Genomic DNA, 25,437 nt, shown 5'->3' with positions numbered 1-25,437 from the left:
CGATTGTGAATTGTGCTGCTATAAACATGTATGTGCAAGTTTTTTTTTTTTTGTATTGTGACTTCTCTTCCTCTGGGTAGATACCCAGGAGTGGGATTGCTGGGTCAAATGGTAGATCTACTTTTAGTTCTTTAAGGAATCTTCACGTTGTTTTCCATAATGGTTGCACTAGATTACATTCCTACCAACAGTGTAAAAGTATTTCCTTTTTACCACGTCTGCATCAACATTTATTCTTTTTTGATTATGGCCATCCTTGCAGGAGTGAGGTGGTACTGCATTGTGGTTTTGATTTGCGTTTCCCTGATCATTAGTGATGTTGAGCATTTTTTCCTATGTGTGTTGACCATTTGTATATCCTCTTTTGAGAATTGTCTATTCATGTCCTTAGCCCACTTTTTGATGGGATCCACTTGTTTTTTTTCTTGCTGATTTGTTTGAGTTCGTTGCAGATTCTGGATATTAGTCTTTTGTTGGATGTATAGATTGTGAAGATTTTTCTCCTAAATGTGGGTTGTCTGTTTGCTGATTATTTCTTTTGCTGTGCAGAAGCTTTTTAGTTTAATTAAGTAACATCTATTTATGTTCGTTTTTGTTGCATTTGCTTTTGGGTTCTTGGTCATGAAATCTTTGCCTAAGCCAATGTCTAGAAGGGTTTTTCTGATGTTATCTTCTAGAATTTTTATAGTTTCAGGTCTTAGATTTAAGTCTTTGATCCATCTTGAGTTGATTTTTGTATAAGGTGAGACATGAGAATCCAGTTTCATTCTTCCACATGTAGCTTGCCAATTATCCCAGCACCATTTGTTAAATTGGGTATCCTTTCCCCCCTTGATGATTTTGTTTGATTTGTCAAAGATCCATTGACTGTAAATATTTAGCTTTATTTCTGGGTTCTCTATTCTGTTGCATTGGTCTACATGCCTGTTTTTATACCAGTATTACGCTGTTTTGGTGACTAGGGCCTTATAGTATAGTTTGAAGTTGGGTAATGTAATGCCTCTATATTTGTTCTTTTTACTTAGTCTTGCTTTGGCTATGTGGGCTCTTTTTGGTTCCACATGAATTTTAGGATTGTTTTTTCTAGTTCTGTGAAAAATGATGGTGGTATTTTGATGGGAATTTTATTGAATTTGTAGATTGCTTTTGGCAGTATAGTCATTTTCACAATATTGATTCTACCCATCCATGACCATGTGTTTCTGTTTGTTTGTGTCATCTATGATTTCTTTCAGCAGTGTTTTATAGTCTCCCTTGTAGAGGTCTTTCACCTCCTTGGTTAAGTATATTCCTAAATATCTTTTTTATGACTATGATTAAAGGGTTTGAGTTCTTCATTTGATTCTCAGCTTGGTTGCTGTTGGTGTATAGCAGGGCTACTGATTTGTGTATATTAATTTTGTATCCTGAAACTGCTGAATTCATTTACCATTTCCAGGAGCTTTTTGGAAGAGTCTTTAGGGTTTTCTAGGTGTATGATCATGTCATCAGCAAACAGCAACAGTTTGGCTTCCTCTTTTCTGATTTGGATGCCCTTTATTTCTTTCTCTTGTCTGATTGCTCTGGCTAGGACTTCCAATACTGTGTTGAATAGAAGTGGTGAAAATGGGCATCCTTGTCCTGTTCCAGTTCTCCAGGGGAATGCTTTCAACTTTTCCCTATTCAGTATAATGTTGGCTGTGGGTTTGTCCATAGATGGCTTTTATTAACTTAAGGTGTGCCCCTTCTATGCTGATTTTGCTGGGGGTTTTAATCATAAAAGATGCTGGATTTTGTCAAATAACTTTTTCTGCATCTATTGAGATTATCATGTGATTTTTGTTTTTAATTCTGTTTATGTGGTATATCACATTTATTGACTTGTGTATGTTAAACCATCCCTGGATCCCTGGTATGAAACTCACTTGATCATGGTGGACAATCTTTTTGATATGTTGTTGGATTTGGTTAGCTGGTATTTTGTTGATGAGTTTTGCATCTATGTTCATAAAGGATATAGTTCTGTAGTTTTTTGTTATGTCCATCCCTGGTTTTGGTATTAGGGTGATACTGGCTTCATAGAATGATTTAGGGAGGATTCTGTCTTTGTCCATCTAGTGGAATAGTGTCAAAAGGATTGGTACCAATTCTTTGAATGTCTGATGGAATTTATTTGTGAATCCATGTGATCCTGGACTTTTTTGTTGTTGGCAACTTTTAAATTACCATTTCAATCTCAGTGCTTGTTATTGGTCTGTTCAGAGTTTCTATTTGTTCCTGGTTGTGTATTTCCAGGAATTTATCCATATCCTCTAGGTTTTCTAGTTTATGGGCGTAAAGGTGTTCATAGTGGCCTTGAATGATCTTTTGTGTTTCTGTGGTATTGGTTGTAATATCTCCTGTTTCATTTCTAATTGAGCTTACTTGGATCTTCTCTCTTCTTTTCTTGGTTAATCTCACTAATGGTCTATCAATTTTATTTATCTTTTCAAAGAATCAGCTTTTTGTTTCATTTGTCTTTTGTGTGTGTGTGTGTTTTTTTTTGTTTCAAAATCATTTAGTGTGCTCTGATCTTGGTTATTTCTTTTCTTCTGCTGGGCTTGAGTTTGGTTTGTTCTTGTTTCTGCAGTTTCTTGAGATGTGACCTTAGATTGTCTATTTGTGCTCTTTCAGACTTTTTCATGTAGGCATTTAATGCTACGAAGTTTCCTCTTAGCACCACCTTTGCTGTATCCCAGAGATTTTGTTAGGTTGTATCACTATTATTGTTCAGTTTGAAGAATTTTTAAATTTCCATCTTGATTTCATTGTTGATCCAATGATCATTCAGGAGCAGGTTATTTAATTTCCACTTATTTGCATGGTTTTAAGAGTTCCTTTTGGAGTTGATTTCCAGTTTTATTCCACTGTGGTTTAAGAGAGTACTTACTATAATTTCAGTTTTCTTGAAATTGTTGAGATTTGTTTTGTGGACTTTCATATGGTCTGTCTTGGAGAATGTTCCATGTGCTGATGAATAGAATGTATATTCTGCATTTGTTGGGTAGAATGTTCTGTAAATATCTGTTAAGTCCATGTGTTTTAGGATATAGTTTAAGTTCATCGTTTCCTTGTTGACTTTCTGTCTTGATGACCCGTCTAGTGCTGTTAGTGGAATATTGAAGTCTCCCATTATTATTGGGTTACTGTCTATCTTGTTTCTTAGGTCTAGTAGTAATTGTTTTATAAATTTGGGAGCTCCAGTGTTAGGTGCATATATATTTAACATTGTGATAATTTCCTGTTGGACTAGTCCTTTTATCATATAATTTCCCTCTTTGTCTTTTTTAACTGTTATTGCTTTAAGGTTTATTTTGTCTGTTATGAGAATAGCTACTCCTGCTTGCTTTTGTTGTCTATGTGCATAGAAAATCTTTTTCCACCCCATTTCCTTAAGTTTATCTGAGTCTTTACGACACACAGGTTGCTGTTGTTTTTGTCAAATGTTGTAGACATCATGACACTTACCCCAAATACTTCAGCACACATCCCCTAAGAACATGGACTTTCTCCTGCATACCCACATTATCATCACCATATCCGAGAAATGTAACATTGATAAATAGCATATATTCCATTTTTTACTTTCCTCAATGGTCCCCAATACATCTCATCTCTTGGAATTGGTTTTAATTTTTGGTACAGTATCCAATCAATGTTCATAAACTGAATTTGGCTAATTCCTTTATTTTCTTTTTATTATTTTTTAAATTATACTTTAAGTTCTAGGGTACATGTGCACAACATGCAGGTTTGTTACATATGTATACATGTGCCATGTTGGTGTGCTGCACCCATTAACTCATCATTTACATTAGGTACATCTCCTAATGCTATCTCTCCCCCTTCCCCCCTCCTCACAATATAATTTTTCATTATTTTGAATTTTGGGAAAGTCTAGTCTAACCATTTTATTGAATATTCTAGCATGGTTTAATTTCTTCTAAAGTAATTTGGGTTAAACATTTTTGGCACAAATAGTATGTACGTAATATTTGTTTTTTAATGAACAATTCATTAATTAGTTAATTGACAGTGTTTTGATGAGGAATGGAACTTGTTAATCCTTCTGACACAGAACTTCATTTTATAGACAAATAGTAATTGCTACGTAATCAGTCTAAGTTTTGGCTGTGTAACTGTGTCTGCATTCGCTTCCTGATGGTGACTGGCAGAGAAAGCTGAGGCCAGTCACTTCTTCTTGGACTTATTACAATGACCCATGACCTGCAAGACTGACATGTGATGAAATGATCACCATCATTTGTATCATCATGAGTGGGACTGACACATCTTTAGATGACATTGGTTTCTGTAGATCTGGCAATAGTCTGGAGAGCTTTTTATTTTAACCTAAAACATGCATTCATTTATTTAGTCACTCCACAAACATTTTTGAGTCCTTATAATTTGCGAGGTAGCACCAACCTTGACTTCAAATGGCTTTTTACATTTCAATAAAATATATGTATTCTCACACAATTTTTAAGTTTATGGTATCAAGGATAACTTAAAAATAGTTTATTAAGCATCACTGTAAGTGGTATATTTGCCTACAGTGGTATCTTTGCCAGAGGGACACAGACTGAGATCTTCTAATCAGCCTGGAGTTGTCAGAGGGAAAAATCATGCAGAGATGATATTTTATCTCAGTGAGAAATTTCATGTCTGCAGCCTTTAATAAAGGTGCACTTACATTTGTATGCTCTTTCACAACATCATTGGGACGCGTAGGACCTTGATGATGTGTTTGAAAATATGACAAGCCAGCCACGGGTCTTGTGGTGAAATAACAACTTTCTCCCAGATATGCTTTATTCTTTATTATCTCCATATTCAGATGTCTTGCATTCTTTAAGATGTAAAAAGTTCCAGCCCCTTGACTCAAATGTTTAAGATATTATGATTACAGTCTATTTTCTGTTTGTTTTTTGAAATTCACTCTTTCCTTATGGCTTGTATGAGATGTCTAAAGACGAATTGTTTTAAAATGTACGTGTGACGTGGTGCAGTGGCTTACACCTGTAATCTCAGCACTTTGGGAGGCTGAGGTGGGATGATCGCATGAGGTCAGGAGTTTTAGACTACAGTGGCAACACAGTGAGACCCCTGTCTCTACCAAAAATTTAAAAATTAACCAGGCACGGTGGCACGTGCCTGTAGTTCCAGCTCTTTGGGGGACTGAGGTGGGAGGATCACATGGGCCCAGGAGACTGAGGCTTCAGTGAGCTCTGATCGTGCCACTGCACTCCTGCCTAAGTGACAGACTGGGACCCAGTTTCTAAAAAAAAAAAGAAAAATTAGAAAAGAAAAAAAAATTGTACACGTGCTTTTCCACAAAGCAGTCAGGAAGGATGTTGTTTATGGGTAAAATACCTAATTCAGATCTCATTAGTTTAGAAATATGGGAAGCAAAAGAAGTACATAATTAGAGGCCTTCTTTAAACCAGCTAAGCTGTTCTTTATTCCAAAATGTGGGGGTTGTGGAGCCAGACACATTACTGCCTTAGTATGTTTATGGGGTGTAGAGTAGGATGAATCAGACCAGGGCCGTGTATGTCTTCTGTGGGCCCAGGCACTTTTGCCTTTGTGGGTCCCTTCCTCCATAAAAACATATTAAAAATTATGTTTGATGAATATGTCAGTATAAAGACAAATATCATCCAGGCTAGATTCATTATTATGCATCCATTACTATTATATTCATTTTTCCTCTGGTTTTAAAATAAAGGAAAATTGAGACAGTTTTGTGGGCTCTTGAAAATATCATGGGCCCTAGCACTCTGCCTACTATGCCTCCTGGATAAGTCAGCCCTGAATCAGATACACATATTGGGCTGAAGTAGCCTTCCAGAGAGCAACTCTGTATATCTTGGGGAGAAGAAAGACAGTTTCTTATGCTTATTTTTGTGAACCTACATATAGAAAGTAGTTAAATATGCTTTTAGTGGCAGTAGTGCTTTCAAGTTATTATTGCCACTACAAGTTTAAAAACCATGTGGTAGCCAGGGCTTGGTGGCTCATGCCTGATATTCTAGTGCTTTGGGAGGCTGAGGTGGGAGGATCACTTGAGGCCAGGAGTTGGAGGCCAGCCTGGGCCACATAGCAACACCCTGTCTCTACAAAAAAATTAAAAATTAGCTGGGCATGGTGGCATGGTTCTGTACTACTCGGGAGACTGAGGTAGGAGAATAGCTTGAGCCCAGGAGGTCGAGGTTGCAGTGAGCTATGATTGTGCTATTGTACTATAGCCTGTGTGACAGAGCGAGACCCTATCTAAAAAAAAAAAAAAAAAAAAAAAAATCACCTGACAATACAGAACTGTATGGTACTCATATATTTTCATGACACAACCAAAATCTTAAATTTTTTCTTGCCAACTTGTACATACTATTTGAGTTTAGGTGACTGTGACATAACAGATCAATAGCATAAGAATTTACTGGGTTTGGCCAGAGTGGGTATTATGGGTTTACAAGGCTCTGTTAATTTTCTGTAATTGTCCTTTGTGAACGCAGTTGTTGCATGACAGAAACAACATGAGTCAGAAGTGATGGGAGTGAACCTGGTTCTACTTACCAGGCATTGGTATTCCAATCCTCTGAGCCTCAATTTTCACATTTGTAAAATTGGGACTAATGTTTACCTCTGAAGGTTACTGTGAATGTGAACATAAAATGAAAGATTATATGTGAAGTAACTCATAAATTATAAAAGCACTATGTAAATGTTAGACAGTACTGAATTCATAGATATATGATACAGTTCATTGATTTCCATGTTTTTCTCCTGAAGACTCCTAATTTCTAAGTTTTACTAAAACGGTTTTGTCCAGTTTTATGGCTGACATGAGCATTATATATACAGGTGGGTTTCCTATTTACTGAGGTCACTTGTATGGGACTCTGATTTCCAAGAGGACACCCTGGAAGCCTCTTCTGTACCCTCTGGGACTCTTTCAAAAGGGTTGTTTACTTATGGTGACTCTCTAGAGGCCTGCCAGTGTGGTGCAAATGACAGTGGTCAATTGCTTTGATTGAAGTTTATATACCTGCTTCTCAGGCATTTACAACGACTTCTCTTACAATAAATGTTGCATTATCACGTCTGTTTAACAAACCAACAGGCTGTAATAGGACCTAGAGGTCATGAAGGTTCACTGCTAACAGCATTTTGGAATGTATTATTTTTGGTCTGCAGTTGGGGAATAAAGTGTGTATTTTTTTTTTGTATACTTAGATTACATAATACCATAAACATTGCTTTGAGCATATATTATTTATCAGGTAATGTACTTTTCCTTTGATAGAGGGTGATAAAAAAGATGAATAAGACATGGAACCTACCCTTATAGGTACCTTATCAATGCATATAAAAGTATTTTTATTTGTATTAATTTATATGTTTAAAGAGTGTTATTTCTCATTGGGTTTATCTCTTATGGAACAATAAATCCAAAAGCTGTTTTCTCAAGTAGATTTTCAGTTACATTTGTGAAGGAATTAGTTTTTGTTTGAACTTGCATTTCCTCTACCATAATAATTTATTTTGAATTGCATCATGTTTTTAAAAGTCATCTGTTTTCTTAGTTTGATTAAATGAGGCTGTTGAAATGAAGTACCACATGGTGCTGGTCAGCGAGTGACATACATAAGAGAGCGCTGGCTTCACAAAAGCCCTCTCATAACTTTGGGGTTCTATTTCCTAATGAGTTCTCTTCTATGTTTTAATAACTTTTTGGTGTCCAGAGAGAAAGGGCATGGGAAATTATCTTTGGTTCCACTAGAGATGAGAGAGAAACACCTAATCTCTTCCATTTCAGTATACAAAAATTCTGTGCAAAAACATGATTGAAATTGTTGTAGAGACTGAATTCTTGCTGGTTGTTATAAATATTGCAGGGCATAAGCCTTCCATTTGTAGGTTCATTAGCTTTTACAGTTGGGAGCGATGGGAGGTAGTATTGCAGTCCTTAGTCCTAGGTATGGTCTAGAATTTATCCTGTATTTAAGTCACTTTGGAATAGAAGTTTTTTTTCTCAGACAGGATACACTATATATTTTTAAATCTTGCCCCATAGTTATAGTGCAGAGATATAAATAGAAGTACAGATAAGAGATGTCTTCTGCCTTTCAAACACTTCCCAAGTTTATGTACTGCTCTAACTTTATTCACATAGAACAGTCTGTTTTATTACTCAGGATATGGGCTAGGTTAGGATGCTGTAACAAACCACCCCTGTCACAGAGGACTTCCTAAAGAGAAGCCCCAGGGACTGTTCCTCCCCACCACCTTTCCCTCACCTCTCTGTGGAATTGGGGGAGAGTGGCTATTCTCTCCACGAAAAATCTTTTTTTCTTGGGTTTCATGACCTTCATGCAGATTCTTCTTGCTTCTCAGGCTGCTCTGCCTCTGTCTCCTTCATTGCACCCTCGTGGTGGAATTTCCCCTGGTTCAGTCTTCTGTATTTTTCTCTCTGTTCATTTTGTTCCTCAGAGAACTCCTCCTCTATCTTGGCTTCTGTTCATCTCTATGGAGATGACTCTTAAAACTATGGTATTTATTGTGAAATCTTTCCTAAACATTATATGTTAATTCCAACTGTTGCTGATTTTGATTTAATAGTTTTATCAATATAGCTTTAGATTGCATAGAATGAGAAAACCTGGAAATTAGAAGAATCTTCAAAGTCAGTTTATCCAGCTTTATTTCTACTTTGATAATCTGTTTCTAGAGTGCTGATGAGTATTTTCCATGAATATTGCTCTGCCAAGTAGCTCAGACATCTAATTTGGGAGCTGTCTAATTCTTTTTCTTTTCCTTTTTTTTTTTTTTTCAGAAACAGGGTCTCACTCTGTCACCCAGGCTGGAGTGCAGTGGTGATCATAGCTCACTACAGCCTCAAACTCCTGGGCTCAAATGATCCTCCCACTTCAGCCTCCCAAGTAGCTAGGTCTACAAGTGTGCCACCATGCTTGGCTAGTTTTTTAATTTTTTTGTAAAGACAGGGTCTCACTATGTTATTCAGGTTTGTCTTGAAGGCCTGGCCTTGAGTAATCTTTCAGCCTGGGTCTCCTAAAGTGTTAGGATTACAGGCGTGAGCTACTGTGCTCAACCTCATTCTCTGTTTTGACAGTAAATTCAACCATATGTTAACAGAATTTCAGATCCTTGTAAAGTTTACTTTCTGTTCTGAATTTTGGAATAACACAGAGTATTTGTTCTTCCATCTACCTTAAAAATAATCGAATATTTGAAGATCTCATTTTTCCACATGCTGTCTTTCTTTTGCTAATATTCTTTCTCTCTTTCAGTCTCTGATTTTTTGGGTAGACACCTGCAAGTTTTCTCTAATATATGATGATATGGTTCATAGTTTTTAGACTCTCAGTATCTTACCTATAATATGAACTTCACCAGGGAAGGGCTGCTGTCTTTCTCATTTTTGACCCTACAACATGTAGTATGGTGTGTGTCACTTTGTTCTAGAACCTGGACATCTATTGAGTAGATGTTTGAATGAACACATCATGGTCACAAAACTTTTTGATGCTCTTGGCTTCTCCAGTGGCTTCTGCACTGCCTACAACTGGGTTCGATTGAACCCAGTTCTCAAGATGCAGTCTGACTTAACTTGGAATGGAGTGGTACAAGATTCTGCTGATCCGGAATTTGGTTTCTGCTAAGATTGTATTAATAGCTTTTGGGAATTTGTACTTATGGCTCACTGAGCTCTCAGTGAAGGCAGAAAAACCATGAAAGGGTCTTGAGTCAGGTGTTATGTTTCTGTATTTATTAAGTTGATGTAGCGTCACTGAATTAGTCAGGATTCTCTAGTAAAACAGAATGTATGTGTGTGTATGTATGTGTGTATATATATATACACATACACAAATATAGACAAATATATGTGTATCTATAAGTCTATGTATGTGTCCAAATATATACATATATGGATATATGTATGTATTTATATATATTCATATATATTGTATATATAAATACTGTATGGATTTGCCTCATATGATTATTGATGCTGAAAAGTCCTGATTTGCAGTTGGCAAACTGGAGACCCAGGAGAGCCAGTGGCATGATTTCAGTCCAAATACCAGCAGGCTTGAGACCCAGGAAGAGCCAATGTTGTAGTTTGAGTCTGAAGGCAAGAAAAAACTGATGTCCCAGCTCAAAGGCAAGAGGAGTTCCTTCTACTCAGCTTTTTGTTCTAATCAGCCCTTGAGCTGATTGGATGAATCTCACACACATTAGGGATGGTGATCTGCTTTTTGCTGCCTACTGCTTAAAATGTTGATCTCATCCAGAAAGACCCTCACAGGCACACCAGAACTATGCTTGACTTAATATCTGAGCACCCTGTGGCCAAGTCAAGTTGACACACAAAATTCACCCTCACAGACATACTTTAGCTTTATCAAGATGTTTTTGAATTTGTGTATTTCTCCTTTTGGTTTGTCAGGTTTTTCTTTATATATTTTGAAGCTATGTTATTGGATGCATACAAATTTAGAGTTGTTGTATAGTCCTGGAAGATCAATCTTTTGTTACTATGGGATGACTCTATCTCTAGCAGTGCTTGTTGTATTAAAGTTTAATTTATCTGATATGAATTTAAAGAAATAAAAAGCCCTCAACCTGCATGGAGTTCACATTCTGGGGGCGGGGGTGGGGGTGGGGAGCGGCGCAGGGCAGAAAGACAATCAACAAAATAAATGAATAAATAATCTTCTACATTGGGTGGGAGTGTGCTGCAGTTTCAAAAAGAATAAGCATGGAAGGCTGAATTGAGAAGACATATTTGATAGCAGATTTGAAAGAAGTGACGTGGCAGCCATGTAGATATTTGAGAGATAAGCATGCCAGGAAGAGGGAACAGCAAGTGCAAAGGCCCTGAGATGAGAATGGACCTGGTGTGGTCAGGGAACAGGAGACCACTGAGACTGGAGTTGAATGAAGATGGCGGACAGTGGTTGTCAGGGCTGGATCCAGGTTTTTTTTTTTTTTTTTTTTTTTTTAAAAGATGGAGTCTCACTCTGTCACCCAGGCTGGAGTGTAAGGATGCAATCTCGGCTGATTGCAACTTCTGCCTCCTGGGTTCAAGCAATTCTTCTCTCTCAGCCTCCCGAGTAGCTGGGACTACAGATGCCCACCACCACGCCTAGCAAACTGTATTTTTAGTAGAGATGGGGTTTCACCATGTTGGTCAGCGTGGTCTCAAACTCCTGATCTCAGGTGATCCACCTGCCTCGGCCTCCTAAAGTGCTGGGATTATAGGTGTGAGCCACCGCACCCAGCCTGGATCTAGGTTTTTTGAAGCCTTAAGCTAATACAAAATACAAAATCAGGTATAATAAAAAATATTTATTTAGAGTGAGAAAATCTCTATAAGTTATAATTTTGAAAATATGAAAAATACCCCAAACATCCCAAAATTCAGAAAAATAACACAATAGCTTCATTTTGCTGAATGTGCCTTTATAATACATTTTCTTTCTTTATTTTTGGCCTCTTATTTTTGATTGCCTCTCATATAACAATTATTTTGTTACAAAATTTTCTAAAGAGAGACTTAGATAATCCAATTTTCCCTTTGGTATAGTTAATTAACATTAAGAATTATGATAGCTTAGAAAAAATTTTCAGCTTTGTGACTTCACAGTGTCACATAAACATTTAGAATGGTCAACCTTGGAAAAACTTCCACAAAGTTTCTTTCACATATGAACTGTTACTGCTATAAGTAGGTTTATGCTGTATAAGCACTGGAATTCTAATGCATTTTATTCTGTGAAATCCACATGAAAAAAGAAAAATATGTTTATTATACTTACTAAGTATAATAAGCATATCATGTCACACTTTAGGTATTCATCAACTCCTAGTCAAAACAGAATTTATCACCTCTCAAGAATATGAGGAGTATATATATAATATATAATATATACATTTATTTAATTATATTAATATATATTACATATTACATATTTAATATGTAATACATGCATGTATATATAATATATAAATGAAATATGTAATAAAAATGTTTTATATATAGATACGTACATATCCATATCCATATACTTGATACTCCTCATATTCCTGATAGGAGGTAAATTCTGTTTTAACTAGGAGTTGATGAATATTAAATGTTACACATACAATTTTACACGTCTGATGATTGGGAGAATTCTGCACAGGCTAACTTCAGCTCTATATTTCAAACCTGCAGTCTCTTCCACAGTTCACACACTTCTAATGCCAGTTGCTGTAGGATGTGATCATGTTGCCATGTGGCCTCAGGCCCTGCATTCTTGTGTTATGGCACTGCGTGGATCTGCATTCCTGACCACCAATAACTTAACTCTATGTAGAAGTAACTGTGAATCACATAGATAGACTCCAGGAGACACAAACTCATGTAGTTGCAACCTGATTGCCCCTTATCTGGATCCCAGCAGCGCCATCTGATATGAGGCAAAGTGCGATGGAAGGAACGTTAAAGTGGAGGAGATGTTGGTCTTAGCCCCCTGTGGCTAAAATATTTGACTTTTGTAAACTGAGAAAAAAGGAGTATGCAAACACATTTCTAGTGCTACTCCTCAGGATGAAATGTGCAAGTGAGGTGGGCTGAGGCTTGTTTAGGTTCATGGTAAGTCACCCTCTGGTGGTGATGTGAGGCCAGGGAGGTAGTGGGGTGGATGTGTAAAGATTAGGCAGGACCGTGAAGGCCTTGGTCACAACTGGCTTCTGTGTCTTTAGATGAAGAGTTAGTGGATGGCCTTGAGTAGGAGAGAGAGATAAGACTTGCGGTAGGCAAAATAATACCCCTTGCTCCAGTGGTGTCCCAGAACCTGTGAATACTTTACCATATATGGCAAAAGGAACTTTGTGGATGTGCTTAAGTGAAGGGATCTTGAGGGTGGTAAGAATATCCTGAATAATGGAGATAGGTGCAGTGTAACTGCAGGGGTCCTTATCAGAGGGAGGCAGGAGGGTCAAGGTCAGAGAAGGAGATGTGACAATGAAAGCAGAGGTCGGACTGCTGTGGGCCATGAGCCAAGGGATGTGGGCAGCTTTTAGAAGCTGGAAAGTCAAGAAACAGATTCTTCCCTAGGGCCTCTAGAAGAAACTCAGCCCTGCTGACACCTTAATTTTAGCCCTGTAAGACCTTTTTCAGACTGCTGACTTTCAGAACTGTAAGATAATGTTTAAATTGTCTTATACCACTAAATTCATGGTAATTTGTTAGAGCAGCAATGGAAAACTGGTAAAATTGTGACAGGAGCATTCTGGCTGCTCATTGAGAATAGATGGTAGGGGGAAGGGGCAGAAGACCAGAGGGGAGGCTGTTGCAGTATCCTGGGCAGAGGGGATGGTGGCTTGGACCAGGGTGTGTGCAGAGGAAGCCTGAGAAATGGCCGATTCTGAGCATTTACCACCTTTCTTTTCTGCCTCAAATCCTGGCCCCCTTGTATCTCTTTTTAAAGCCTTATTACCTGAATGTGTCATGAATAGATAAATAAAGTGAGGCTCCTATTTTTTTGTTGGTCTTTTCACACTTGGAGTGATATTAGAAGGAACAGCTGAGATGAGACTGTGGTGATGTCCTCTTTTAGTGCCCATATTTTTTATGCCCTCTCAGGTGGCAGACCGCCTCCACCAAACTGCTTTTCATTACATCACTGTGGTGCAGTTTGGATCAGGTGCCTGGCAAAATAACCCTGCACACCGCATGGTTTGTCTATGGCTACGTAAGCTCCTTTCAGAGCTGCCTGGGACAGGCAGGGATGCTTTTTGGCCACCCGTCTGGATATGACATTCCTTTTCTCCAGTTGCTGTGGCTCTCTGGCCTCTCTTCTACATCCTTGCTGTGCACATATCTGTGGGCATGAAAACACTTTGAAGGCAATCACTGTCTTGTTTGTCTTTGTTTTGTCTTTGCTGACTAGCTATTCTAGCTAGATGAGCAGCTCTATTAGCCTTGCTCAAAGGAGCTCAATAAATATTTTTGGGATAACTCACTTTCCCTTGGCTCTAGTAAATTTTATTTGCCATATGGATTCAGGGAGCTGAGATACAGAAACCAATATGTATTAAAGAAACTCGGTTTATAGCCTCATGCATCTTAAAATGACAAACACGAAAGCTTCCTGTGCGACCCCTTAGGTATCAAGCAGAGACGTGTTCTCTTCAGAGCTTCTTCTTGCCTGTCTTTCTTTTATGCCTGGAGTTATTTCCTATCATTTTATGACAGGAGGCTTTCTTGGCCAACCCTTAGGTGGCCAGCCTGTGTTTCACAAAGGAAAACAGCCTGTGTTTCACAGAGCCTTCTAGCTTCTAGGCTCTTATAATCTTTGGAACAGATGCTGATTTTTTTTTCTCTTTGAGTAGAGATGGTACAGAAAGAAGGAAATGACTATTTCCCATCTTTAGAGAAAGCATTCTGTTGTTGGTCCAGTCCATAAAAATGCATTTTTTTTTTGCTATAGATAATCAAATTGTAAAAGAATATAGATAGAGAATAACAGATTAGAACAGGCACATATAAAAAAAGTTTCAAAGAAAGCAGTCAGTTTTCAACAGGAGTATTCTCAGCAAACTGCCCAAAGTCTTCAAGGAGAGAGGAAACACGCCCTACAGGAAGGCCTTCCCAGTGCAGCAGAGACCAACCCTGGACCTGATGAAGCGTAGGAAGTGTCTGGGCCATGAGGTTGTTTGGGATGGGGTATATGATTTGATGTACATCTGGAGTATTGCATTTGATGAGAGAGGCTCTTACCCCTATCTTTGACCTTTGGACCAAGGCACAAACCAAATTGCAGTTTCCCAGTCATCTATGCACAGTACCACCACCATCTCCTCATATCCAGAATCTCTTCCGAGCTTCTTTTATAAGGGATACAGTTCTGTGTTTGCATTCTGACTCTACTGCATAATCTTGCAAGGACTCTGTTTCTTCCCCTGTAAAGGAGGGCTGGTAACAGCATGTACCTAATGGGATTGTTCTGAGGATTAACAAACTAATGTGTGTGAAACACTTCATGTAGTATCTAGCTTGTAATAGGTGCTCAATTAATGTTAGATATTACTATTATCATTATAGTAAGTTTTAAATCTCTAGTCGTGAATCTGTACTTATAGAAAGCTACATGCTGAGGGTTTATATGGAGATTGTATTAATTTTATGTGTAAGTTGTATAATCCAGCTTATGTATCCTAGAAGAGGAATGAATAATGAATTGTTAAAAATTTTACATTTCTTTGTGAAGCTATAGTGAGCCCTGGGAGGAATAAAGCTCTTAAATCAAATTTTCCAGCTATCTGGACTTGATGAGCAAATTGGCTTAGCCAAGAGAAAAACAAACCCAAAGCCCTTTAGTATTTGTTTGAATCCCCTAACTTTGTTTCCAAGCTCTCTTGTGAAGACAAGCATAAAAAAAATTATGGGAAGAGTTTTTTTTTTTTTTTTTTTCCTTCTATTCTCTTTGGTTTTCTGCTTAAATGTCAATATGTCCCAGAAGCTGCAGGTCACCACTGGGTTTCAATAGGAAACCCCAACTCGGGACACATATTTTTCAATTGTATCAGAATGTGTTCTTGGAGTCAACTCAGGAAATCTTGGAGGCTGAGGGACTCTTTTCTTTAAAGCTCTCCCCACTCATTGTTCTTTCCTCATGTCTTTAATGAATTGCTTTGGCTTCCAACTACATGGACCAGATTATGAAGAATGAAAGAAAATTAAGAAAGGAAGAAGCTTAAGTTATTGATTTAGCTTGAGGAAATTTTTCAGAGATTTCTGACCCAACCCCAAAAAACCCACAATCACCCTAAACCCCAAATGACACTTCATGTTTGGAGACATTCTTCAGCTTTTGGATCGGTACCAATCTTGCTCAGGAAATACCAGTCTATATCACTGAGTTTTATATAGGGACCCTGAATGCTCTGTGGTGCTTCATCATTTCATGATTTTGAGGGTCTACAGCCAAGTGCCTGAGGCTGTTTTCTAAACCACATTTGGTGAAGGACAAAATGCTCTGGAGTTAATTAACGAAAGACTGTTGTATTTGTTAATTAGGGATACATACTTGCTATGGTCGCTCATGGATCTAGTGGAAACTTGCTAACTCTTCCCTTTACTCTTGCTTTTGTTAGCAGAGCTCATGCGTTCACTACCTAATCTTAAATACTAAGGTGTTACAAATTGTTCACAAACTGATTTTTAGGAAAGGGTTGTAAATGGCTTGTTTTCTTTTGTCTACTGGAAGTGGAAGTTGGATAACGTATAATTTATTATATTATGATGGAGAAGTGCTCAGATTAGGAGTTGGGTGTTGCCTTTGAGGACCTGGAGTAGAATCAACGAGTATTTGCCAATTTCCATCGAAAATATTTGAAATGTTCCTTCAAGATCTTCTTGGGAAATAATCATATTAGCAGCTTTAAGACTGACTATTCAAGCTTGAGTGATTTCCTTTTTTGCCCATTTACTAGTTTTCAGTTTTTTTAAAAAAGGATTTTTCTGGTATTTTTCTGTTTACAATGTATTTTCCATATATTTCCTCATTGAATGATTATAACACACAGAGGCATTATTTTACTGAGGAACCGTAAGTAAGAAGAGGTATGAGTTAAAACGTGCTTGTATAGGTAGTTGCAGAAGGATCATTGGCTCTTGTTGCCTCAAGGTCCAAGCGTCTTTTTATTTCATGAGGACTCTCTTTCTTTCTTTCTTTCTTTTTTTTTCTTGAGATGGAGTCTCCCTCTGTCACCCACGCTGAAGAGCAGTGGCGCCATCTCCCTCACTGCAAGCTCCGTCTCCCGGGTTCATGCCATTCTCCTGCCTCAGCCTCCTGAGTAGCTGACTACAGGCGCCCGCCACCAGGCCCGGCTAATTTTTTGTATTTTTCGTAGAGACAGGGTTTCACCACGTTAGCCAGGATGGTCTCAATCTCTTCATCTCGTGATCTGCCCACCTCGGCCTCCCAAAGTGCTGGGATTACAGGTGTGAGCCACCCTGCCTGGCCTATGAGGACTCTTTCATCAAACTCTCGTTTTTATGGGTCCTAAAAATCTTCCTAACAGGGGAATAACACCTTAATTGAACTTAAAAATTTCTAGCAGAGGGCCAGACATGGTGGTTCATGCCTGTAATTCCAGCACTTTGGGAGGCCAAGGTGGGAGGATTGTTTGAGGCCAGGAGTTCGAGACCAGCCTGAGCAACATAGTGAGACCCTGTCTCTACTTATTAAAAAAAAAAATTCTAGCAGGATAGTATTATGTCCTCTCATCTTTTAAACTTGTTTCTTAGTGATCTGATTATAATTTTGGATGTTCTGTCTGTATCTCCCCTTTCCAAATGGAAAGACAAGCATAAGTAGATATAGTTTTGTTTTTAGTCATAAACCGGGAGTGACTTTAACAAACCATCAGCCCTGTGAGATAATTCTTTTTTTCCAGGGAAGTAGGGAGCCATAGATTAATTATTCTGAAACTGAGTTATTCTTTTTGGTAAATATTCCCTAATATTTAACTGGTTTGTAAATGATTACTTCCTAAAATAAATGAGGTATCCTTATTTAATTATCTTGGAGAATATGACTGGAAGTACATGGCTTAAAGATAAGCATCCAATGAGTGCTTCATTGCTATCCTATTTGGTTGAGGAAGGCATCAAATTATATTGGGTTTTATGATTTTGGGGGATTTAAGGTTATTTTCCTCATCCTATATGGAGTAGCAGTTTGAAGGCTTACTTATCTATTTTTCTATATTCTGGAGCAGATTCAAAACAAATGTCTAAGAGATTTCTGTCTCTGCTGATGGCTGTTATCTTGGATCACTAGAATGACAAAGGATGGCTTCCTTCCTATCCAAGCACATGTTTTTGTTAGGCTCCTCAGGTGTCAAAAAATGATGCAAATGCTATTACCAACTTGATCTTCTTTTGGGTCTTGTACTCAGCCAGCAATACAGTGTAGCAGCATTCCAGGTATGTTCCAGGAAGTTCAATATCAAGCTCATGGTCACGTAGTATTTAGTACAGTGAAGTTGATAGAAATAAGAATGATTACTGAGTGGACACATAGCTTATGCATTCTTTCAAATATCCCAAAATATATTCTTGGATTTAATCAGATCAACAGAGAATGAGTACAGAGACCCCATTGTAGGCCTCTCTCAATTGTGTCTTGGGGTGATATCCTTAGGGATGTTACAAAACATAGCTCCAAAAACCTTATTTTATGTTCTTTATATCAAACAATGACTTCCTTATGAGGATTTCTTAGGTAAATTAATGCCTGAGGCAAGAATTACTAATAGTTGTACTTTTCCTGAGAAACTGATTTATTATTACCTATCAGAGCTACTAATAATTGCACTTTTGCTGATAAATTGACTTTATTATCTCACAGACTTTGTAAAATGGGCAATAGACAGGCATTCCTTTATTCTGTAGCTTTTGTGGCACACCTGGATCAGGTGTGTGGGTCATTGGATTAGCCATTTTTATTATCATTCTTGACTCTGGTTGGTTATCATTCTTCCTTCTGTATCTTCTTCCACCCTACTGTACTTTAAACATTTAAACAAGTATTTTTCCTCTTCTACATTCTTTTTTGTAAAATTTTTTATTTTAATTTTTGTGAGTACATACTAGGTATATATATTTATGGGTTATACATGAGATGTTGATACAGACATGGTGTATATAATAATCACATCATATAAAATGGGATATCCATCCCCTCAAGCATTTTCCTTTGTATTAGAAACAACCCAATTATACTTTTAGTCATTTTTAAGTGTACGATTAAATTATTATTGACTATAGTCACCCTGTTGTGCTGTCAAATAGTAGGTCTTACTGTTGTACATTCTTGAGTAGCTGTTTTGCAGATGGTCGTTGTCTGTAGACACTTTTGCAGAGATGTCTTTATTTCCCCTTCACACTTGATTATTTGGCTGGGTATAGAATTCTAAGTTTCAAAATATTTTTCTTTAAAACTGAAAAGAATCACTCCAACGTCTTCTAGCATCCTTATTACTGATGAGAAATGTCATATTGGTCTGATTCTTGTGTTTCAGGCTAACCATTTTTTTTCTTTTGGAAGCTTTTGGGATTATCTCCTTGTCCTTGGAGCTCAGAATTTTATGAAGGTTTGTGGGTTCATTTTCATTCATCCTGATTGGTACTTGGTGGCCCTTTCGCTTTGAAGAGTTACTTCTTACTCTGGAGCAGGGCAGTTTTCTTCTGTTTACTTGATTGTTTTCACCTATCCATTGTCTATGTTCCCTTATCCTAAGTTTTTTTCCCCACATTTTCCTTCTGTTTGTCATTTTGATATATATTTTGCGAGATTTATACAATCTGATCTTCCATCTTGTCCATTCTACTCTCTAGTGTGTCCAGTAAATATTTTGAATTCTAGGGACTTTTTCTTGTTCTCTGTTTTCTTTGTTTATATTAGCTTGTTCTTGTTTCATGGATGCCATGTCTTCTTAAATATCTTTGAGGTGCTGGGTACGGTGGCTCATGCTTGCAGTCCTAGATATTCAGGAGGTTGTGGTGAGAGGACTTTTTGAACCCAGGGATTCGAGACTGCAGTGACACTCAGCCTGGGTGACAGAGTGGTATGCAGTGGCACAATCTCAAAAAAAAAAAAATTATCTCTAAAAAACCCTGTATATCTATGTATATATATTCAAGGCACTAATTAGAATTAAAAAGAAAAACCAATCCCCCTTTTCTACCTGTATTCAGCATTATTTCTTCTTGTTGAATCCCTCTTTTTTGTGCTCTTGGTTTTTCTCAGCTGCCACTGATTTGTATTTATAAATAAAGGACTAGATAGATTAGTGCCATTGCAAGGGTCTTTTTCTCTGCCAGGCCTCTCCTTTGAACAGGAGTGAGCAGCCTGCTGACAGAGGCTTTTCTGTGGGTTAGTCAGGCAGTCTGGCAAATTCCACAATGGCGTCAGTCAGGCAAGCTTTACTAGGGGCCAAGTTGGCTATACCTGCTGTACAGTGGCAGAGCTCTTCCTTCTCAGCCTGAATACCCACCCTTGGTTTCCCCGCCGATGTGTTGCCTACCCTCTTTGTGGGTAAAGAAGGGTGTGAGAGATCTCAATTGGTTCAGTTATTTTTTTAAATTACTCTGAGGTGGTAATATTATTTATCATCAAATGGAGACACTTTTGAGAATGAAAGGGGAACCTATCAATTATTTTGACAAGGTAATAGGCATAACCTGGGCCTGTCACCCTGTCCATAACATACTCTCAATCTTCGTATTTACCAACTCTGAATTTAGAGCTGCTCTGGGCTCACTGGGAAGATTACTCTTCTAATTCTTTTGGCTAGAGTTACTTCTGTCTTTTTTTCCCAGTCAAAATGATCTCATCTGCTTTCTATTTTATTCTCTAGGCTTTCTTCAAAATTTATGAACCTCTGCTAGCCACTACTCTTGTTTTCCAGCACTGTTGTGTTTTTAATTAAAAAAAATGTTTTCTGTAATTTCAGTGGGACCTGAGAAAGAAGGGAGGAAAAAGACATACTCAACTGGCCATCTTTTTTTTTTTTTTTTTTTTTTTGAGACGGAGTCTCGCGCTGTGTCACCCAGGCTGGAGTGCAGTGGCGCGATCTCGGCTCACTGCAAGCTCCGCCTCCCAGGTTCAGGCCATTCTCCTGCCTCAGCCTCCGAGTAGCTGGGACTACAGGCGCCCGCCACCACGCCCGGCTAGTTTTTTGTATTTTTAGTAGAGACGGGGTTTCACCATGTTAGCCAGGATGGTCTCGATCTCCTGACCTCGTGATCCGCCCGCCTCGGCCTCCCAAAGTGCTGGGATTACAGGCTTGAGCCACCGCGCCCGGCCATCAACTGGCCATCTTAAACCAGAAGCTCTTTTATCTCTTTTAGTCTGCTTTAAACTTGCTGGTTTACTATATTTTATACATCCTTATATATTGCCTTACTCCTTTTTGGAGGTGGACACATTCAGTGATAATTGTGCAGGTGTGAGCTCACACTGGTAGATCATCAACCCCTTGGTGACTAGTTTCCTTTCATTCCTCTTACATATGGAAGGATCCCATGATGCCTATGAAGTATCAGGCATTAGTTCATTGAACCTCTGAGCCATTCTCACTGGGAATAGTTATGGGGAATTTGTTTTCAGCTTTCTCTTTTTCCAGGATGTGACTTATTGCCAAAAGGTCTTTATATCCCCTCATACACTGTGGTAGCACAGAGAAGAAAGGAAATTCCTACAAAGATAATTCAGGTGTAGCATAGTCAGATTAAAGACAGAAAACCGTAGGGATTTAGAACCAAAGCCTGTATTTTGCAGAACTTAATGAAGGGATGCTAAATTTTCTGCCAGAATTAATCCAGGAAGACTTAGTTCAGAAAGATGATAATTAATAGAAGTAACAGAGGCAACAATTCAGACTTACTAAGAAGGATTTAGAAGGAAAAGTGGGCTTCTTGGATGCAATCAGGTTTTGTGGGACAAGAGCAATTTGGATACCTGAAAGAAGATCCAAACTGACCTACCATAGAAACTACTTGGCTGCTTTGGGAATGGGCTAGTCCCTATCCCTGTGGAGTGTGGTTACATGGAGATGCTGGGCAGGATGGTTTCTTTTTTTTTCTTTTTTGTTTTGAGACAGAGTCTTGCTCTGTCACCAGGCTGGAGTGCAGTGGCGCAATCTCGGCTCACTACAACCTTTGCCTCCCAGGTTCAAGCGATTCTCCTGCCTCAGCCTCCCGAGTAGCTGGGACTACAGGCACGTGCCACCACGCCCAGCTAATTTTTGTATTTTAGTAGAGATGGGGTTTCACCATGTTGGCCAGGGTGGTCTTGATCCCTTGACCTCGTGATCCACCTGCCTCAGCCTCCCAAAGTGCTAGGATTACAGGCATGAACTACCACACCCAGCCCAGGATAATTTCTATGTGGCTCACAGAGTCAAGATTCTGGTGTTTGGAGTGGGTAAAATTAGGTAGAGAACTATAGAATTCTACTGTTGGATGTGCTTCATATAAATGTGAAATTTTAGAAGGATCATCATCTGAATGTATATGAACTAAGCTAAGTCCAATTAATATATAATTAGTATATCTGATTTTTGTTTTGCTGCTATAATCTACAAATTACATGCAGCATACCAGTGGTCCAGGTTAACCTTTTGCCATGCAGAAGGAGCTCTCGCTCCTACCATCCCAGTAATATTTTTTGCTTTCCTGACAGCAATTTTACTACTTCTGGGTTATGGTGGTGTTACATAAATAAATTATCTAGCTTTTTAGGCATTTAGGTTCCCTCACCCTTCAAAGTACCACTTTGGGATTTGATGTTTTAATTCTTTGTTGGGGCATCAGCAAGAAAGAGAGGATGGTGCTTTTTAGCCAGGGTTTGAAATGTTTTCTTCAGGTGGGTGAGTGGTTGAGAGGTTGCTTTCTGGTGGGTTCTGGATTTCAAAGTTACAGGTTAGGAGCAAGCCCATTCAGGTATCATCAACTATTGATGTCAGCCCAATATTATTCTTATCAGCAATTAGTTGAGCCATACTAGAAAACAGGAACTATCACAGGGAACTGGCTTTATTAGATAGGCAAGAAGGAAACCATGCAGGTGGTTACTGGACAGACAAAACACCCTACAAATGGTAGAAACCCAGTCATAACCAAAGACAGGGTGTCATTTGTCAGGGGCAGTCCTCAGAGGTGACCTTCAGTCTTGGGAGTTGAACTACCAGGGCTACAGAGAGATTCCGCCTGGACTTTTGGAAAAAATTTGTTCTTACAATTCATGGTGGGTGCTAAAATATATTCCTTCCTTCCTTCTCTCCCTCTTCATCTCCCTCATTTTCCTCGTCTCCCTTCTGCTTCCAGCTCTTCTTTTTCACTTTCCTTTTGCTCTTCCCTGCTCCATCCCCAACATGTGTCTCCAAGTTACTTTCCACCATGCAGTCTCCTTTATCTCTCTGGTTGTAAGTGCCTTCTCCAAACTCAGACTCTTACTGCAGTCCTTCCACCTTTTACCACCTGTCACCTACCCAGTTGGAGAATTATGGGATTAAGGGAATTTAATGGTGAGAGGGTCAAGTCACTCGCCATGAGAGTCCAGCATTGACATCTGGTGGTTACCTTGCTGACTCTTTTCTCACAGCTTTCATCATTCCATCCTAAATCTTCGGTCAACTCTGGAAGTAACTCTTCAGTAAACATGGAGCAAGAATTTGCTACCCTTACTACAAAACTTGTTCTGCTGGTGTTTCTGGGGCACTGTCTTTTCTTGCCCTCTGCAAATTTTTATTCTGCACTGTTATAATCTTTGGATTTATTGTCCTTTTTATATTGTTATTTGTACTGGTGTTTGTGTTTGCTTTCAGAAGAGATTTTATTCTTTGGTCACTTCCAGCTAAGGGCAGGTCTCAGTTTCCTGATTATGTGTCATTCTTCTTAATATGCCTGGGCTGCTTACAAATATCACCTTTGGTTCTATGACCATAAAGTCAGTGACCTCACTGGCCACTTCTGTATGGTTTTATTTGGCTATGTTATATTTTGTGACTTTGTAGCAAAAAACCTCACAAAACATTCCTTGTCAGGATGCATTTGACTTTGTCAGCTCCTTCTCTTAGGAACCACTTGAAGTTAAGAGAAAGGGTCTTTGCGGTGCTGGAGGGATATAGAAATTGGAGACACATAATGTTTTGCTTTATGGTTGGCATCAGGAGGACAATGAGAAACATTGTAGCTTTCCATTTTGTGACTTTCCAACACATGTTCCAACATGTACACTGGAAAAAGCCAATGCCCTTCAAATTTGAAAGAAAGGAATTCTTGCAACCTTAACAACAAAGCAACCTAAGTAATGTTGTTTTAATGAGTTATTTGTTTCTGTGGGTCTACAATTTAATTTCATACCTGATTTCTCTCTCTTTAGAAATGGAACGGATAGTGAAAGCCAATGACCGTGAATATAATGAAAAGTTCCAGTATGCGGTGAGTAAAACACACATAACACATGCATACTGGAATAGGTCTTATCTAAAGACAGTGGGATGCATGTCTTCTAGAACTGTATGACTTCACCAAAAACTTTATTCATTGGACCATTTTAACAGCAAGGTGCCATATGTTTCCATAAATACAGATCTTAGTAATGTTTACAAACTAGTTATTTCCCACTAAGAGTAGTTGGCATGCTTATTGTCATGGGAAGATGATAAAATCTCTTCTTTCTCAAGAATTGATGTTTAGCTCAATTTGGTACCCATCTGGTTAGTAGAATACATAGGAATAATATGAAAATGGACCTTTTTGGTAGCATTTGGGGATGGATGTAGTGACGTTAGCTGGTGGTTGATGAATGGCATTTGAGGGATTTTCTCTAAGCAACTCAGGCTGAATGTGGAAAAATATATGTAAGATAAAGTTCCACTCCCACCATTCTGGAAGACAGTATGGCAATTCCTCAAGGATCTAGAACCAAAATACTCTTTGACCCAGCAATCCCATTACTGGATATATACCCAAAGGATTCTAAATCATTCTACTCTAAAGACACATGCACATGTATGTTTATTGCAGTACTGTTCACAATAGCAAAGACTTGGAACCAACCCAAATGCCCATCATTTGGGCATAGACTGGTTGAAGAAAATGTGGCACATATACACCATGGAATACTATGCAGCCATAAAAAAGAATGAGTTCATGTCCTTTGCAGGGATATGGATGAAGCTGGAAACCATCATTCTCAGCAAACTAACACAGGAACAGAAAACCAAACACTGCGTGTTCTCACTCTTAAGTGGGAGGTGAACAATGAGAACACAGGGACACAGGGAGGGGAACATCACGTAGCAGAGCCTGTCGGGGGCTAGGGAGCTAGGGGAGGGATAGCATTAGGGGAAATTCCTAATGTAGATAATGGGCTGATGGGTGCAGCAAACCACTGTGGCACGTGTATACCTGTGTAACAAACCTGCACATTCTGCACGTGTCCCAGAAGTTAAATAAATATATATACACACACACACACATATATATATATAATATATACAAGTATATATATATGAGGCTGGACTGGGCGTGGTGGCTCACACCTGTAATCCCACTTTGCGAGGCCAAGGTGGACAGATCACAAGGTCAGGAGTTCGAGACCAGCCTGGCCAATATGGTGAAACCCTGTCTCTATTAAAAATACAAAAGTTAGCTGGGCATGGTGGTGGGTGCCTGTAGTCCCAGCTGCTCGGAAGGCTGAGCTTGGAGAATCACTTGAACCCAGGAGGTGGAGGTTGCAGCGAGCCAAGATTGTATCACCGTACTCCAGCCTGGGCAACAGAGGGAGACTCCATCTCAAAAAAAAAAAAAAAAAAAAAAAAAAAAAA

At 38.7% G+C, this 25,437-nt stretch overlaps 1 protein-coding gene across 1 annotated transcript in view; it reads left to right on the top strand.

The window, feature by feature from the left end:
• The window catches only part of ATP8B4 (ATPase phospholipid transporting 8B4 (putative)), a 264,877-nt gene that overhangs the window by 14,341 nt on the left and 225,099 nt on the right, over positions 1-25,437 (top strand). The window contains exon 3 of the mRNA XM_025390477.1: positions 23,988-24,046. Coding sequence (XP_025246262.1) covers positions 23,990-24,046 — 57 coding nt within the window. The 5' untranslated portion in view covers positions 23,988-23,989. The remainder of the gene's footprint in view (positions 1-23,987; positions 24,047-25,437) is intronic.

The sequence above is a fragment of the Theropithecus gelada genome, chromosome 7a (assembly GCF_003255815.1).
Source record: "Theropithecus gelada isolate Dixy chromosome 7a, Tgel_1.0, whole genome shotgun sequence".
In the NCBI taxonomy this organism is placed as follows: Eukaryota; Metazoa; Chordata; class Mammalia; order Primates; family Cercopithecidae; genus Theropithecus; species Theropithecus gelada.
The sequence above is the reverse complement of the archived record's forward strand: the minus strand, read 5'-3'. Positions and strand labels throughout refer to the sequence as shown.